The sequence below is a fragment of the Peromyscus eremicus genome, chromosome 7 (assembly GCF_949786415.1).
Source record: "Peromyscus eremicus chromosome 7, PerEre_H2_v1, whole genome shotgun sequence".
In the NCBI taxonomy this organism is placed as follows: domain Eukaryota; kingdom Metazoa; phylum Chordata; class Mammalia; order Rodentia; family Cricetidae; genus Peromyscus; species Peromyscus eremicus.
Window position 1 is genome coordinate 58,653,361 of NC_081422.1, and position 17,037 is coordinate 58,670,397.

General features: G+C 40.9%; 1 protein-coding gene across 1 annotated transcript in view; it reads right to left on the bottom strand.

Moving 5' to 3' along the window:
* Zwilch (zwilch kinetochore protein) overlaps positions 1–17,037 on the bottom strand; it is a 33,823-nt gene that overhangs the window by 1,280 nt on the left and 15,506 nt on the right. The window contains exons 9-18 of the mRNA XM_059268101.1: positions 15,877–15,970; positions 15,146–15,201; positions 14,191–14,290; positions 13,376–13,455; positions 12,101–12,257; positions 11,465–11,493; positions 9,491–9,627; positions 5,841–5,936; positions 2,789–2,901; positions 1,386–1,497 (exon numbers count right to left, since the gene is read on the bottom strand). Of these exons, the coding sequence (XP_059124084.1) occupies positions 1,409–1,497; positions 2,789–2,901; positions 5,841–5,936; positions 9,491–9,627; positions 11,465–11,493; positions 12,101–12,257; positions 13,376–13,455; positions 14,191–14,290; positions 15,146–15,201; positions 15,877–15,970 (951 nt within the window). The 3' untranslated portion in view covers positions 1,386–1,408. The remainder of the gene's footprint in view (positions 1–1,385; positions 1,498–2,788; positions 2,902–5,840; positions 5,937–9,490; positions 9,628–11,464; positions 11,494–12,100; positions 12,258–13,375; positions 13,456–14,190; positions 14,291–15,145; positions 15,202–15,876; positions 15,971–17,037) is intronic.

Consider the following 17,037-nt stretch of genomic DNA (forward strand, 5'->3'; position numbering starts at 1 on the left):
CAGCCAGAAAGAGACACTGAAATATCAAACTGTGATGGCAAACCAAACATCCCCTGGGGAATAAATGTTTCTGTTTTTGTTTTTCTCTTTAATTTAAATCAAAGCCAGGCAAGATAGTACACACCTTTAATATCAGCACTCAGGAGACAGAGGCAGGCAGATGTCTCTGAGTTTGAGGACAGCCTGGTCTACACAAGTGAGCTCCAGGACAGACAGAACTACACAGAAAAACCCCATCTTAAAGTCCCTTTATTTTATTTATTTATTTTTTATGACAGACAAGTCCCTTTATTTTTAACTATGATAAAAATTAATCTCCATTTATTAGAGGGCAAATGGGGCTTAAGAGGGAATGGTAACATCAGGCATTTTACTCATTATTTAATTCTATTTATTTTTGTTTCTGAAACAAAAAAAAAGAGGTCTGATGGGCAAGGTACTGCACACCTTTAATCTCAGCACTTTAATCCCAGGATCTGTGTGTTTCAGGTCAGCCTGGTCTATACCATAAATTCCACGTCAGCTAGGGCTACACAGTGAGATCGTCTCAAACACACACACACACAAATAACAAAAATAAACAAGCAAACAAAACAAAAACAAAAAACAAAAGAGGACTTTCCTTAACCCTTTTAGCTAATACCATCTCAAAGGAAAATGATTTTATCTTTTAGGTTTACCAAGACAGGGTTTCTCTGTGTAGCCCAGGCTGGCCTTGAATTCAGAACTTCTCCTACCTCTGCCCACCAAGGGCTAAGACTAAAGGTGTGCCCCACCACAGCCTGGTGGTGCTTACTTTTTGATTTTAAAAATCAATGTACGATTTTTTTAAAAGGTGTTTATATTTGGGGCTTAATGAGATTGAGCTGAGGAAAACTGTTTATTAACAAAACTGCTTTTAATATCCATTGGGGTCGATTTATGATTTTTCTCTTTTATCAATGATTTTGAAATTGAACTCTTCAGATTTAAAATGCAAAGATATTACCACTCAAAAATCATTTTCATTTCTGACTCTAGAGTTAGGCAGACACATTAAGTGGCCAACGAAAGGTACAAAGGAATTAGAGACTTTCAAAGTCAAGTAATAACTGGTAGGCCACTCAGGGCACGACAGGTAAACAACTGTATTCCCGATGTGTAGATGCAATATTGACAATGTAAAAATAGCTAAAACAGCCGGGCGGTGGTGGCGCACACCTTTAATCCCAGCACTCGGAAGGCAGAGCCAGGTGGATCTCTGTGAGGCCGGCCTGGGCTACCAAGTGAGTTCCAGGAAAAGGCGCAAAGCTACACAGAGAAACCCTGTCTCGAAAAACCAAAAAAAAAAAAGCTAAAACACAGGCACTCAACACATCACGACATATGTGAGAGAACACAGATACCTCGCAGGGACCCTCAGCACGTGTTACTTGAAGTGCACCTGGCTGCAGGTAACCATATTAATGAAAGCGGCCCTTTCTTCCAGACTACCATTCAGTGTCAACTCAGACAAATCTGTAAGCAGAAAGACAAGGAGGTCAGTCAGAACAGCTTCACTCATGTACAGTGCTGACTTCACTACAACATGGCAGGTGAGAAGAAGCGTGGAGGGCACCTGTCTTCCACCGGAAAAGAATCTAAGAATCTGTGTGCAAAACTAAGCCAGGGCAATTGTTTCTACAGTACACCCTCCTTTTAAGTCATGATTAAACAACCTAACATTTAAAACAGAGCTAAAAATAGAATGAAAAAAAAAAAACAAAAAAAAAAACAAAGAAAGAAGGAAGGAGGGAGGGAGGAAGGAAGAAAAAAGAAAGAAAAAGAGAGAGAGGGAGGGAAGGAGGAAGGAAGAAAAAAAAAAGAGAGGAAGGGAGGGAGGAAGGGAGGGAGGGAGGAAGAACTATCCTCCCCTGGGAAGCAATTACATTAATTTCTGTGTCACCACTTAAGGCTCAAGTGGATTTTCTGAATCCTGCTATAACAGAATTTCAGAGAAGAAATTCTTAGGATTTACACTCTTTTTTTTGTTTTATTTTGTTTTTAAGATAGGGTTTCTCTGCATAGCTCTGGCTGTCCTGGTCACTCTGTAGACAAGGTTGGCCTTGAACTCACAGAGATCCACCTGCCTCTGCCTCCTGAGTGCTGGGATTAAAGGTGTGTGCCACCACTGTCCAGCACCTTAAGTTGCTTTTATTAGGGTATTTTATGACAGCAAAATAAAGAAACTAAGACAGTATCAACCAGAAAGATAAAACTATTTGTATTCTTACCAGTGGCTGATTAAGGCAGCTGAAATCTTCTATTCTGTCAGGAAACTGTCAGATTTATTTTCAGATAATCTTTGTAATATTAGAATGTGACCACTGAAGGCCCACATGAGTAAAAGATAACATCACAATCAGTCTGCATGGAGATAAGGGTTTCAAAGGGCTTACTGAAGAAGCTAGAGGGCCAGCCAACTAGACAAAGAGCTAACAGACTGACATGGGCAGTGCCTGACAGAACACCAGAAATGGCAACCCTGTTCTAGCTGCAGAGAATGCACTAGGGAAGAAGCATCACCATGGTTACAGTATAAAGCGTGAGCTAATATTTCCATCTCATCACTGTCCCTACTTCCTGCTCTCATTCAAATAAAGGCTCTTTTTATCCAGGATAATAAGGACAAGCACTTGTTAGGGATTACTAGGCTCACACTGGCACAGTCAGATTTTCCTTTAAAGTATGTTTTGTACCTACAGTTCAGGAAAAGACCTGTACAATGATTCCTCCCAAAAAGACTTAACTGACTACAAGTCATCTTTACCAGGCTTGTGAAAACTGGAATGATCTAGAGGAGAGCTTTCACTCAGCTGCCACACTGTTTTCACCTTCTTCTGACTACTGCTTATTTCCACTCTCCATTTCTGTGGCTTCTCACTAAAGAAAAAAAACAAAACAAAACAAAAATAAATAAACCACCAGTGACCAACTAACAGCTATTACCTTCCTTCCCTCTAGTCACTTGTGAAATCCTCATGTGACAACCACATATAGGACACAATGCGTGCCCCGGAGAAGTACAGTCAAGAGACTGGGAGAGACAAGAACAGACACACATTTCAAAGAAAAACAATTTTGTTGTTGCTGTTGATGATTTGTTTTTTTCAAGACAGGGTTTCTCTATGTAGCCCTGGCTGTCCCGGAACTTGATCTGTAGATCAGGCTGGTCTCGAACTCAGAGAATTGCCTATCTCTGCCTCTCTAGTGCTGAGAGGCACGCACCACTACTGCCCAGTAGAGAAACAAGTCTTTAAAAAAGCAGTAATAGACTGGAGCTAGAGAGATGGCTCAGCAGTTAAGAACACTGGCTGCTCCTTCCAGAGGACCCGGGGTTCAATTCCCAGCACCACAAGGCAGCTCACAACTGTCTAACTCCAGTTCCAGGGCTTCTGACACCCTCACATAGGTATACATGCAGGCCAAACACTAATGAACATAAAATAGAAGTAAGTTATATTTTATATATAAATATAAAGCAGTAATAGAGAAACACTGTGTAAGCCAAGTATTGTGTTATATGCAGTAATTCTAGCATGTGAGAGGCTGAGGCAGGAGAATCACAAGTTTAAGGCCAGCATGAGCTACAGTGAGACCCTACTTCTATCTCCCTATTTTCCTCCAAAGAAATAACAGTGTGTGTGTGTGTGTGGGGGGGGGGGGGGCGTTAACTCAAGATTGGTAACTATTTAAAAGACAAAGTGAGGAAAAAGAGTCAACAGAGGGTGGTTTGGGCATTAGGTGATTAATGACGTTCATTTGAAAGATAAACACAAGAGGAGAAAAAAGTATTACAAAGAAGGTAGAATTTTTAGAATTTTAATGAATGAATTAAATTTTAAAAAGATTATCATGGTAGGAGAGATGGTTCAGAAGGTACAGGCCTGGTAACTTGGGTTTCATGATGGAAGGGGAGAACTGACTCTTGTGAGTTGTCCTCTGACTTCCACATGTGTGCCATAGCTTACAGGACCCAATCACATCATACACACACACACACACACACACACACATACACACACACACACACACAAGTAAATAAAGAAATAAATGGAATGAAAATTAACATTCATTTGAGGCCATTTAGATGGCTCAGTGAGTAAAGGTGCTTGCTGCCAGATGACGGAAGGCTGGTGACCTACGTCTGATCCCCAGAGCCATAGGAAAGGTGAAAGGAGAGTGGACTCTACAAAGCTGCCCTCTGACACATGCCACAGCCTGCACGCTCCTACATGTAGCATACATAAACACATATAATAATAATACATATTTTAGCTAGGTGGTAATGACGCACACCTTTAATCCCAGCACTTGGGAGGCAGAGGCAGGTGGATCTCTGTGAGTTCGAGGTCAACCTGGTCTACAAAGTGAGTTCTAGGACAGCCAGGGCTACACAGAGAAACCCTGTACTCAAAAAACCAAATAAATAAATAAATGTGTATTTTTTAAACTTTTAAAGATTTAGTGTGTGAGTGCAGACAGGCATGTTCCACAGCACATGTGAAGGTCAGAGGACCACTTTTAAAGAGTCAGTTTTCTGTTTCTGAGGCAGAGTTCTCATTATTTCTGCTGTACACTAATAAGTACTAGGGGTCCCAGTGGTTTTTCCTGTCTCTGTCTCCCATCTAGCCACAGATGGAATTACGTAATGCAAGCCACTACAATGCTCCCCTGCCCCCAAGTCAAGGTTTCTCTCTGTAGCTCTGGCTGTCCTGGAACTCACTTTGTAGACCAGGCTGGCCTTGAACTCACAGAGATCTTCCTGACTCTGCCTTCCAAGTGCTGGGATTAAAGGTGTGCACCACCATGCCTGGCCATTACAATGGCTTTTACATGAGTTCCAAAGAGCAAAAACCTCAGGTCATCAAGAGCTGTGCAGTGAGTGATTTTCTTACCAGCTGAGTCATCTCTCAAACCCATCCCTTTTTAAACATTTATTCATTTATTTATTAATTATTTAGTTAGTTAGTTAGTTAGTTAGTTAGTTAGTTAGTTAGTACATGTGTGAGAGTGTCCATGTATGGGCGTGTGTATGCCATGGTAGGCATGCGGAGTACATATGTGGATGTCAAAGGACAACTTGTGGAAGTCATTTAACCATGTGAGCTCCAAGGGTTGAACTCAGGTCATAAGGCTTAGTGACTTTTACCAAGGAAGTTATCTTGCCCACCCCTTTTTGAGGCACTGTCTCAATTTGTAGTTCTGTCTGTCGTAGAACTTGCTATGTAGACCAGGCTGGCCTTGGAACTCATGAGCACCTGCTAGAATTAAAGGCAAAAACATTCTTTCTATAACATGTCCATTTAATTTGGCAAATTAAGAGGCCATTAGTAATTGGACATAGTGTTGCATGGCTGTAATTCCAGTACTTTGGAAGTTGAAACAGGACAACGAAGTTTAAAGCCAGCCTAGGCAACATAGTAAGATCCCATCTCAAAACCAACTAATCACTGAGCATGACAGTGCATACTTTTAGTATGACAGAAGCTTCAAGAAGCTGCTATGAGGAAGGAAAAGACAGGGAGATGAGCACTTCCAGCAGGTCAGAGAGAACAGCCACAATTCTCTCAATCCCACAGCCACATCCTTGACTGCTGTCTCTGTTTATCCCCAGCTTTCCCCCTTCGTCTATTATTTCTCCCTTGATTTGGTGACAGAGCCAAGACTAGAGGCTCAGAAGTCTTAAGTGACACGAAGTCTGGGAGAAGAAATAGGGAAAGACTAAAGTCCAGAGGTCAAGCCATGCTGGGTCATGAAATCCCATGGAAACTGGGTACCAAACTGCCCACGAGGTACAATGTCATTATGAAGTTTCTCACCTTTGATACAGATTCTTTACAGCAGCTGGTCTGACTGGCAACTGAAAAACATGTTGCTCATCCAGAGGATTTTGTTTGTAGTATTTTATGCAGGATCTAAAAAGATAAAGCAATCTCTTTAAGGAATAAGAGCAATCAGAAAAATAAAGGCTTTATAGTCTAGAATAACATTTTACTGAGTATCACTAACCGGAAATCAACAGAAGGAATGAATTCAGAGCCATAATAGTAACAAACAACCCCCACCCCCACTGCCTATAAAACTTAGATTATGTTTTCTTTATGTCCAAGAAAATCTCATTCACTTAAAAAAAATATAGTAGACAGATTTCTTATACAAAAACATACTGGGCTAAGAATGTAACTAAGTGGTAGAGAGCTTGTCTTTCACAGGTAAGGCCCTAGGTTCAGTTCCCAACTGAGCACAAATACAGACTTAAATAGGAAGAAGGAAGTATCTGAAAGAGAAAAATTAGTACAGGAGAGACAAAAATAGACTCCATTGCTTTCAGAATCCTGGGAGTTTAAACAATTAAATTTATTTACTGTGTGTATATGTGTGTATGCTACCATTTCAAAGTATATCTGTAGAGATCTGAGAACAATTCTGAGGTGTTGGTTTTCTCTTCTACTATGTGGGTCCCAGGGACTGAACCCAGGTCCTCGGACTTGGCACCATCTGCTGAACCAACTCTCCTGTCCAGAATCCAGGGAATTAAAAAACTAGTTCATTTATACTACTGATCTTTTCTTTTTTCATTTATCCCTCCATCTCTTCCTTCCCCTCTTCCCCTCTAGTGTTAGGGAATGAACCCAGGGCCTCATGCATGTTAGGCAAATGCTCTACCACTGTGCTACACCGCCAGCATGTCTATAGTACTGATCTTCAACAATGGAAAAAACCTTTTAGATTGGATAAGCAATAACGATTTCAAACTTTCCTCTCTTGTATAATATTATATAATATTAGAGGGGCCAGCCTTAATATTATACATCCCAGGGGCTCAGGAGAGAAAACTATGAATGTCAAGGATTATTTTCAGGAAACAGAATCTCAGCACACAGAGCTCTTAGTCCAGTCATTTATTCTTCCAAATCTTCTTCTTCCTCTTGTGCCCTGGGAGTCCCGGTATATATACACTTACAAGCAGTAATCCCTTGGCAGTGCAAAGCCGGGCTTCCAGGGTCAAATGGAGGGATGATAAGAATCACATAGAGGGGCAGTAGTTGTTAATTATCACTTGCAATCCAAAAGGGAAGTGACTAATGGGGAAATGAATTAACTAAAGGCTAAATTCGGGTAATAGCTAAGAAGAGGGATCTTATGTGCTCAACTATAATCTTAAATGTGATTGGTAGGAAATATTAAGAATCTATAAGCTGCTAGATCAATGGGAGAAAATAAAACTGCCTTTTTTCCCCCTGTGTCTCTTATTTGTTCAAGCTATCTGCCGTTTTTCTTCAGGATGGAGGAAAGTGTGCTCGGTAGCTAGGCAACCTGTGTATAGCTAGATGCCTCTGGTGATAGTTAAAGGGAGATCTGGAACTAGAGATAAGATTTGGGAAAGGAGGAAGTTAAGCTTAATTGGCACATCCGCCAGGCCTTCTCAAATGGGTAGTCTGGATGCTTAAGTCTGTTCTTAGAGAGTACAGAGGTATCTCTGATAAGGTACTTTACTCCGTCTGGGGATGGACCTGGCCCGATGCTGCCAATGACGATAATTACAGGGAGGCTTGAACTGGGGTTCTGGCTGTGTGTAGCTGTCAGCACAGAAAGTTATCGAAATATTCCTTTAGTAGAGGGGAAATGGTGCCCAATGATGGAAAAGCTACAATAGCACACAAGAAACTCACAGCAGGAAACGGCTGATAATCAAAAGCCAAATATCACCAAGGCTCTTTGAACCTCAGCTTGACCTCTGGAAGGCCCTTGGCTTCTTCCAGGTATTAGCTTTGTCATAATCAGCTGAAATCCTACTTTATTGTATATTTTTTTGGCTTGTAGCATTTCTCTTTACACCTTCATAACTGATGCAAATTCTAAATTTGGATAATGTGATTTGGGGAGATGGCTTAACAGTTAAAAGTGTTTGCTGTGGAATATGAGGCCCAGAGTTCAGATCCCAGAACCCATGTAACAAGCTGGACATCCCATACATGTCTGCAATGCCAACTCAGCTGGGAGGCAGCGGGAGGAGGATTGTTGGGGCTTGCTGGCTTCCAGCCTATATGAGAAAATGCAAAGCCTCAGGTTGTGGGGAGACTCTGCCTCAGAAAGAAGTGGAGCATGGGGGGCAGTGAGATGATTCCATTGGTAAAGGTGTTTGCTGCAAATCTGACAACCTGAGCTCACTGCAGGACTCACACTGTCGGACAGATTGTCCTTATAACTGCCACATATACACCTTGGCATGCATGTGTATATACACTAAATAAATATAAAAAATTATTTTTGGACAGGGTCTCACTATGTAGTCCTGCCTAGCCTTGAACTTGCCTATGTAGAACTTAGAACTCAGAGATCAGTTGCCTCTGCCTCCTGAAAACTAAGATTAAAAGCATGTGTCATCATACCCAGCCAAAAATTTTTAAAAAAATAAGTAAAAAAGGGAATGCATGGAGAATGATAGAGAAGAACACCAGAGGCCCTTTTCTGGCCTCTGTGCCCATGCACAGGAGTGTACACAAGCACATACACTCACATGCATATCAATAAATAAATCTTTAAAAATATTGGGAAAAGATAAATGATTCTCCAATTCCCAGTAAGACCCAGCATCTTCACCTACAAGGGTTGTTCTAAACTGCCTGTAGTCAAACTGACCAGCTCTAAGAACAGCCATGATACTGACAGGCCTGGGGATCTCCTTCAGCCATCACAGATGGCTGGCAGTGCTTAGTCTGATCCAGATTTACAGGAGTGTAGAACTTGTTTTCTAAAATAAGAATACAACAGTATTTACTAAGTATCAGATACCATATATAGGATACATCATTTAATCCTTCAGCAGTCAAATGAATTAGTATATCCTTTTTACAGAAGAAATACGATTCATTGAGAGGAAACTTCCTAATGAAACCAGGGGTGAGAAAAAGTCAATTCTGATTATTTTACAATCCAAAGCCATTCCTTCATATAACATTGACCTAAAGCGGCACTATAGTAAAGACAAGGCAAATAGGTTCTAGTCTAACTAGCAATAAAAACTGTGAATATTAAAAACAAAAACAAAAACAAAAAGACCAAGACTTATTTTATGTGTATATGTGTGTGCCTGAGTGTATCTATGTGTACCATACCACATGCAAGCAGGAGCCTAAGGAGAACAGAAGAGGGTGTCAGATCCCGCTAGAACTGGAGCTGGAGATGGTTTGTGAGCTTCCATGTGGGTGCTGGGAATAGAACCTGGTTATCTGTAAGAGCAGCCAGTGCTCTTAACTCTTAACTACACTTTTTAGAAGAAGACATTAGAAGAGGATAGATCTTAAGTAAGCAAACAATAGAGCAATACTTACTGTGAGCTGCTGTGGTGCTCATATCTGTAATCCCAGCACTTGGGAAACTGAGGCAAGGAGAACTACATTGAGGCTGAGGCCATCCTGGGCTACAAATGAGACAATGCCTCAAAGCAAAAAGAAAAAATACTTACTGTGTTAAAGCAAAGAGAAGCTCATGCTGAGGTTTAATGAAAAGCATACAGATGGCTAGTATTTCTAGAATATGGTGGAGTTTCTGAACACGATAAACCTGTTCCTGTGTAGCTACTGACGGAGAAATGAAGTATTCCTGGAAAGAAAGAAGTATAAAGAGAGTAAGGAGGTAAAGTCTAAGCAGAAGCTCTGGGAAGAAATGGCCATTCCCTCTACCTCTAAATTTGGATGCTTGACACCAGGGTTGGGAGGAGAGGCAACGACACAGACTACCCTTTAATCTCAGGTCTTCACACTGGGGGGTGGTGGCTCATGCTTTTAATCCTAGCACTTAGGAAGCCGAGGCAGGTGGATCTCTGAGTTCCAGGCCAGCCTCATCTACAATGCGAGTTCCAGGACATCCAGAGCTGTTACACAGAGAAACCCTGTCTCGAAAAACCAAAACCAAACAAACAAACTCAGGTTTTTACTAAGAACGACTTAGGCAAACAATGGTACACAGTCTCCCACAGCAGCTAATCCCAGGGCTGCCTCACTAAGGGGGCACATTACTGGGGTGGCATGAAGGACTAACTAATAAGACAGACCACTCTTCAATCTCTCCATACCTGGTGAATCGAAGTTCGAGAAACTAACCAAGTGCTTGACAATCTTCCCCTAGCACATATTACTGGTACACCAGCACAGCTTTTGCAGAAGAAATTTGGCAAGCTAAGCCAGTATCATAAAATGTTCATCTTTTATTTCATCCTATTTCTGAGACCCAACCTAATAATCCATAGTGGAAATGATAAGCAGACTTTGACAATAGCCTTCAAGACTAGTCTCCTGAAGTGTACACTCTGTATAATTCCTTCTCCTTGACAAAGCCTAGAACTTGCAAACATGATGTGGTTTTATTGCAATAACTAGATCACTAATAGACTATTTGTTAATCAAAGGGAGATTATCACCGGGTCCTTATAAAAACCTGCCCAGACAAGCCTTTTAGAAGACTGAGAGGCACAGGAGATGCTCTTCCACTCACTCTCATTCTGAAAGAATAAACTGTCAGGCTGCAGGGAAGGCTACATGATAAATGCTGAGAGCAACCTACAAGACCTGAGACTGGTCCTGAGCCAATACACTAACAAATGCCATACATTTTTTTTTTGTTGTTGTTGTTTTTTGTTTTTTTTTTTGAGACAGGACTTCACTGTGTAATCCTGGCTGTCCTGGAACTCTTTCTGTAGACCAGGCTGGCCTCAAACTCAGATTCACCTGCCTCTGCCTCCAGAGTGCTGAGATTAAAGGTGTGTGCCCAGCTGGAATGTCGTAACTTCTTTAGCAAATAATCCTTAAAATGTAAAACAAGCCTGACGGTGGTGGTGAACGCCTTTAATCCATCAGGAGGCAGAGGCAGGTGGATCTCTTTGAGTTTGAGGCCAGCCTGACCTACAAAGCGAGATGCAGGACAGGCACCAAAACTATACAGAGAAACCCTGTCTCGAAAACCCCACGCCCCAAAAATGTAAAACAAATGAGTCAAAAGGGCATAAATACAGGCTGGAGAGATGGCTCAGAGGTTAAGAGCACTGGCTACTCTTCCAGAAGTCCTGAGTTCAATTCCCAGCAACCACATGAAGACTCACAACCATCTATAATGGGATATGGTGCCCTCTTCTGGTGTGTGTATACATAATAAATAAAATTAAAAAAAAAGGACATAAATACTTCTTCATAGGTCTAATGGCTTCCCTAACCATCAGAACCTTGGCTTCAACAAAAGAAAACTACATGTCAGTTGCATAAATACAAGGAGAAAAGGAATTTCTCCTTGTAACAGAACGAGCTACTTTGAAATGTACTTTAGGAACTAGTAATAACTGACATCAGTTGGCTTCCTGATCTTCCTAGGACCCAGGACAGAGGCTGGCACACTCCCGACACTTAACACTGGGTGCAGAATGACAACATAAGAGAAAGAAACTCACCAAATGATTCAAAGATGCAAGTTCCTGACCTATCAAGAAAAACATATAAATAAGCTTTAGGAATTTTCCAATAAAATTTTAAAAATTAAAAAAAAAAAAAAAAAAAGAACCTAAGAAAACGTTTCACAGTTCATATATTGAAGAGGTGATTAAATAGTTCCTCAATTACATCATAAATACATACTAATACTTATTCTAAAACTGATCATAGCTTGTCCCTAATAAATAAAGTATCAAGTGTTAAGTAGTGAAAAAGTCTTTGAACTAGGGACAATAAGATGGCTCCGCAGGTAAAGGTACCTGCCACCAAATGTTCCCATCTGAGCTAGATCCTGGGATTCACATGGTGGAAGGGAGAACTCATACCTCCACATGTACACCGTGGCCCAGGTGCCCTACCATACCACATTAAAAAACAAAACATACAAACAAAAACCACACACCTAAAAGCAAAAAATGAACACTATAGCTCTATTTAACCTATTATATTCATCATGTGGGAAATAGGCTCAGAAGACAAAGGCTTGTCTCACAGCCAACAGGGCAAAGCCAGACCTACAGTGACTAGGAAGGTACACATCTGAGAGTATTTATGAGTGGCAACTGACAGGTTTTCAAGTTGGAAAAAGGACTCACTGACGAAAAAGCTGATATAATCTTTCTTTAGTTTGTCCAAACCAATTTCCAGAAGCATTTGAAGTGGAGTAGTTCCAGAGAGAGGGACACTGTCCATGGCTCCATGGTAAGACTGATGAATGAGCTTACTTAGTAAACTGTTACTCCCACTATGCAACTAGAAATAGAAAAAAGTTTATCAATTCTTAAATTCAAGTATAAATAAACGTAACAAGCAAAAGAAGACTAGGAGCTCAAAATTATAATTTTACATTTTCAGCCTCCTAACACTATAAATTGTTTTACTAAAAGCCCCCAAGTTAACCTGAGTTTCTTTCTTTCTTTTTTTTTTTTTTAATGGTTTTTTGAGACAGGGTTTCTCTGTGTAGCTTTGGAGCCTGTCCTGGAACCCACTCTGTAGGCCAGGCTGGCCTCGAACTCACAGAGATCCACCTGCTTCTGCCTCCCGAGTGCTGGGATTAAAGGCAATCGCCACCACTGCCCGGCTCAGATTTTGTCTTTTTCAAAATTTACATTTTGTACAGTTAAGTGTATTTTGCATCCTTTGCTGTCAACCCTGTTTTAGCAGCTGTTACACATAACATTATGTGGCTATAGTATTGCTACTTAGTCATCTCATCGGCAAGGGAAATGTACATTATTTACTGTTTTGGGCGTCTAGAAACAAAACTATATAAGTATTCTGATGGACAAAAATCTTTTTTGTTTTGTTTTTGAGACAGGGTCTCATGACAGCCCAAGCTGACCTCCATGTGTGATCATCCTGCCTCTGCTTCCCAAATGCTGGGATTACAGGAATGTGTTAACACACACAGCCTTGGTATGTATTTTTGTGCATGAGTGTCGGGTAGATCTAATACAAGTATTAGTTGTTCAAATGTCACATTTAGAGAATCTCAAGTCACCATCAAAACTGCCGTGAAAAAGAACATCCTAGTTTGTAAGTCTCATCAGGGGCTTATGAAAACATTCATTCCCAGAACAGTTAACAGTAATCAGCAGCTTCTATGTGCCAGGCACTAGGTACTGTGTATACATTAGATCAGTTCCCCACTACACAACACTATGATGCAGGTAGATCCAGCCCTCACACTGCAGATGAGAGCAGTGAGGTTCAGAGAAATAAGAGCCCAAGTTCACACAGCTAGAAAGTAGCAGAGTTGGGAGTTCAACTCAGACTGATCAGAGTTTAATCAAACATGCTCTTTTTGTTTGGTTTGATTTGGTTTGTATATGGCACTGAGAAAAACATTCTAGTCATACCATTCAACCTACCCAAGGCTGTATATCACCACGCTGCAGACTCTGCAGGATCAACGTGAAACACTTCACCAAGTCTTGATATGAAACCACACCTTGAAAATCAAGTCACACAGAAATCATTTCCACATCTCTACTGATCACAAGTGTCATTTTAATGACACACACATGACACAAGCAAAAATCTGCACTTTAGTAGTGAAAGGGGGAATTTAAAATTGAGAGGGAAAAAACAAAAAAGCTCAGACTGGCAAATAACATTTGGTAGAAACATTTATTTTTTAAAAATTTTATTCAGGTATGGGGAGTGGTTTCAAGACAGGGTTTCTCTATGTAACAGCTCTGGTTGTCCTGGAACTTGCTCTGTAGACCAGGCTGGCCTTGAATTCACAGGTCTGCCCACCTCTGCTTCTCAAGTGCTGAGACTAAAGGCGTGCACCACCGTCAGCTAACAAGTTTCTATATTTTAAAAGGCAAGAGAAGCTGGGTGTGGTGACACAAATCTTTTTGTTGTTGTTGCTGTTTCTGAGACAGGGTTTTCCTGTGAATGGCTGTCCTGGAACTCACTCTGTAGCCCAGTCTGGCCTCGAATTCAGAGATTCAGCTGTCTCTGCCTCCACAGTGCTGGGATTCAATTCCCAGCACCTACATGGTGGCTCACAACCATCTATAACTAGTTCCAGAGGATTTGAAGCTGACTTCTGGCCTGTGCAAGCAGGCTGACTTTATGTAGTATGCACACAAAACATCGATATACATAAAATTTAAAAAAAAAGAGAGAACCTTAACCAAACAAACAAAAGCCCACTTAAACTATGATGGATACGTACTGCTGCTCATTTTGCACCAAAGCTGTTCAGCAAAATCAAGATCCTCTCGCACTGTGATAAGCACAGATCTGTCAACTGCAGCTGCATCATGGTTCACTGTCTGAAAAAGAAGCAAACTTCAGAGAACACCAGTTTATTTAAAGTGAAGTAGTTGAAGCTTTAAACACTATTCTGAGAGCTGTGAAGACGTGAACAAATCAAAGAATGATATAAATGTTACTATCCACACAACTTCCTCTACTAACAAGGAGACACACTTGAACAGAGTGAAGTAATAGTCCTGAACTGTTTGAAGGCTACAGTCCCGAGCAGACACAGTGGCAGTGCACTCTCATGAAGGCCAGCACTCAGGAGGCTGAAGCACATGTGAAAGGAGTTTGAAGCTGGCCTGAGGTACACGGCAAAACCCCGGCTCAAAACAAAACCAGCCAAACAACAGCCAAACTATACTGCTTAGAAGCAAGCTCTCGGTTTTCTTTCCACATGGAAACATTATCTTGTTTTGTCTCCATTTCCTTTTCAGCACAATGCCAGTGTTTTATGCTGTATTCATATATTGTATTCACATACTACAGCAGTGCTCTCTACAGGGTGTTATTAACATACCTGTTTTTACTCTCTGCAGCTGAGTAACAAAAACAAATACAGAATTGAAGGAGCTGAGAGGCTACAAAACAAAAGGTAAAACTTCAAAAGCAGGGTAAGTTTCTTTTTTTTTTAAACAATTTTTAATGATTTATTTAATTCTTACTTTATGTTCATTGGTATTTTGCCTGTATGTATGTCTGTGTGAGGGTGTCAGATCCCCTAGAACTGGAGTTATAGGTAGTTGTGAGCTGCTGTGTGGGTGCTGGTAATTAAACCCAGGTCCTCTAGAAGAGCAGTCAGTGCTCTTAACCGCTGAGACTTCTCGCCAGCCCACAGGCTACGTTTCTAACTGATAGTAACTGCTTACCTCTTTTTGTGTATCTTTTTTTGTAGAATCATCAAATTCATCTAGTTTATTTAAGTCTAGAAAGTAGAAAAAGCTCATTAATTTGATTTCATTTTTCTGTTTTCCATATTATTTCCATCCAAATCCTGTTTTCAGGTAGCAAATGGGAATAGCAGGACTTTAGTAAACTACCACTATGGTAGCTATCCTTCAAGCAGGAAGCAACAAATGATAGGCACGTGGAAGACACTCAGACACGGTTTGATCACTCTTCTCCTACAATCTCAAACCCACCTATGCTACATGAATTTCCATGCAAATGGTCTCTGTCTTTGCAGTCCTGAAGGCTGATCAGACCTAGGGACTCAAGTACAGTTGGCAAGTGCTCTACTACCGAGCTACATCCCCAGCCCTTTTGACTCTTGTGTTTATTTTGTGACAAAGTCTCACTAAGTTGTCTAGCTTGGCACTGAACTCACTCTGTAGCTCTGGCTAACAATTCTGCTTCAGCCTCTCAACTAGCTAGGATTACAAACCTGTGCTGCCAGGCTTGGCCAAACTAAATTTTATAATTTTAATAATAACATCTATCTTTGATACTTTAGAACCAAAGCTGTCCCCTCCAACTAGATCAGATCACAGCTAACTCAAAGCTATATAAAGCCACGAGACAACTGTTATTTAAATACAGTAAGCAAATGTACTCAATTAAAAGCAAGCAACAAACAAGAACAGATTATGAAAATAAACACCATTCAGAAATTCTTGCACAACTTCAACAGCAGATCTTGTTTCCAGAGGTTCAAGCCATTCAGTTACACCAGTCCTCAAGCCATCAGCCAAAACCTGTAGAACAGTTTAACAGCCAGAAAACACATTAGCGGAAATCATAGCTTAATTACCAGGGATGTATTTGACAGTATCAGTTAAGGTAGCAGTTCTTTAAAACAATTTTTTTAGATTTACTTATTTCATTGCTTGTACTGAGTTCTTTGCCTACATGTATGTCTGTGTACCACATAAGTGCCCGGTGCCTGCAAAGTTCAAAAGAGGGCCTTGGATAAGCTGGGAATGGAGTTACAGGTGGTTATGAGGCACCATACAGCCACTAGGAATCACACCCAGGTCCACTGGAAGAGTAACAAGTGCTCTTAACTGATGAGTCCTCTCTCCAGCCCTACGGTAATGGTTCTTGACTAATGACCACTCACTAGGCATTGTCATAGGATTTTGTATGTAGTGTGCTATTTAATCCCAACAAAACTTTGAGACAAATACTACTACTAACCTCATTTTACTGAGGCTAACTAACTGAGAGTCACACAGTTACTAACAATAGTACAGGATGCACATCCAGCAGGCTGACTCCAAGAATGGTATTCTCAATAATGCCGTGCACACAGGAACAACGTGTGACCCGGGTAAAGAGAGATACTTACAGGTGAAGGAACAACAAAAGCACGTTTATCCCAACACAATACAATTACACATGCATGCACACACCAAAATCTAAGCAGAGTCTACAGAAGGAAGGAGGAGGGGAAGATCATGAGGGATGACTCCAATCAGAGTGAACAAACAGCAGGAAACAGAAGGAGCAGGCAAATTCACCAAAAGCTGAGAAACTTCTCATGTCTTTTTGCTTCATATGAGAGATGATATCCACCATTCCCTGACTTTGTAACAATAAAATGACAGGATCAACAGTCAGCAATTTCTTTATTCCCAGAGAAAAGAAAAGCGTTTTCAACAGAAAAGAGAACATTTCCTACCTCCAGAGGGTCTATGGAAAAGATGAAGATAATTTTTTTTCCCCTTAGTTTTTCGAGACAGGGTTTCTCTGTGTAGCTTTGCGCCTTTCCTGGAACTCACTCTGTAGCCCAGGCTGGCCTCGAACTCACAGAGATCCACCT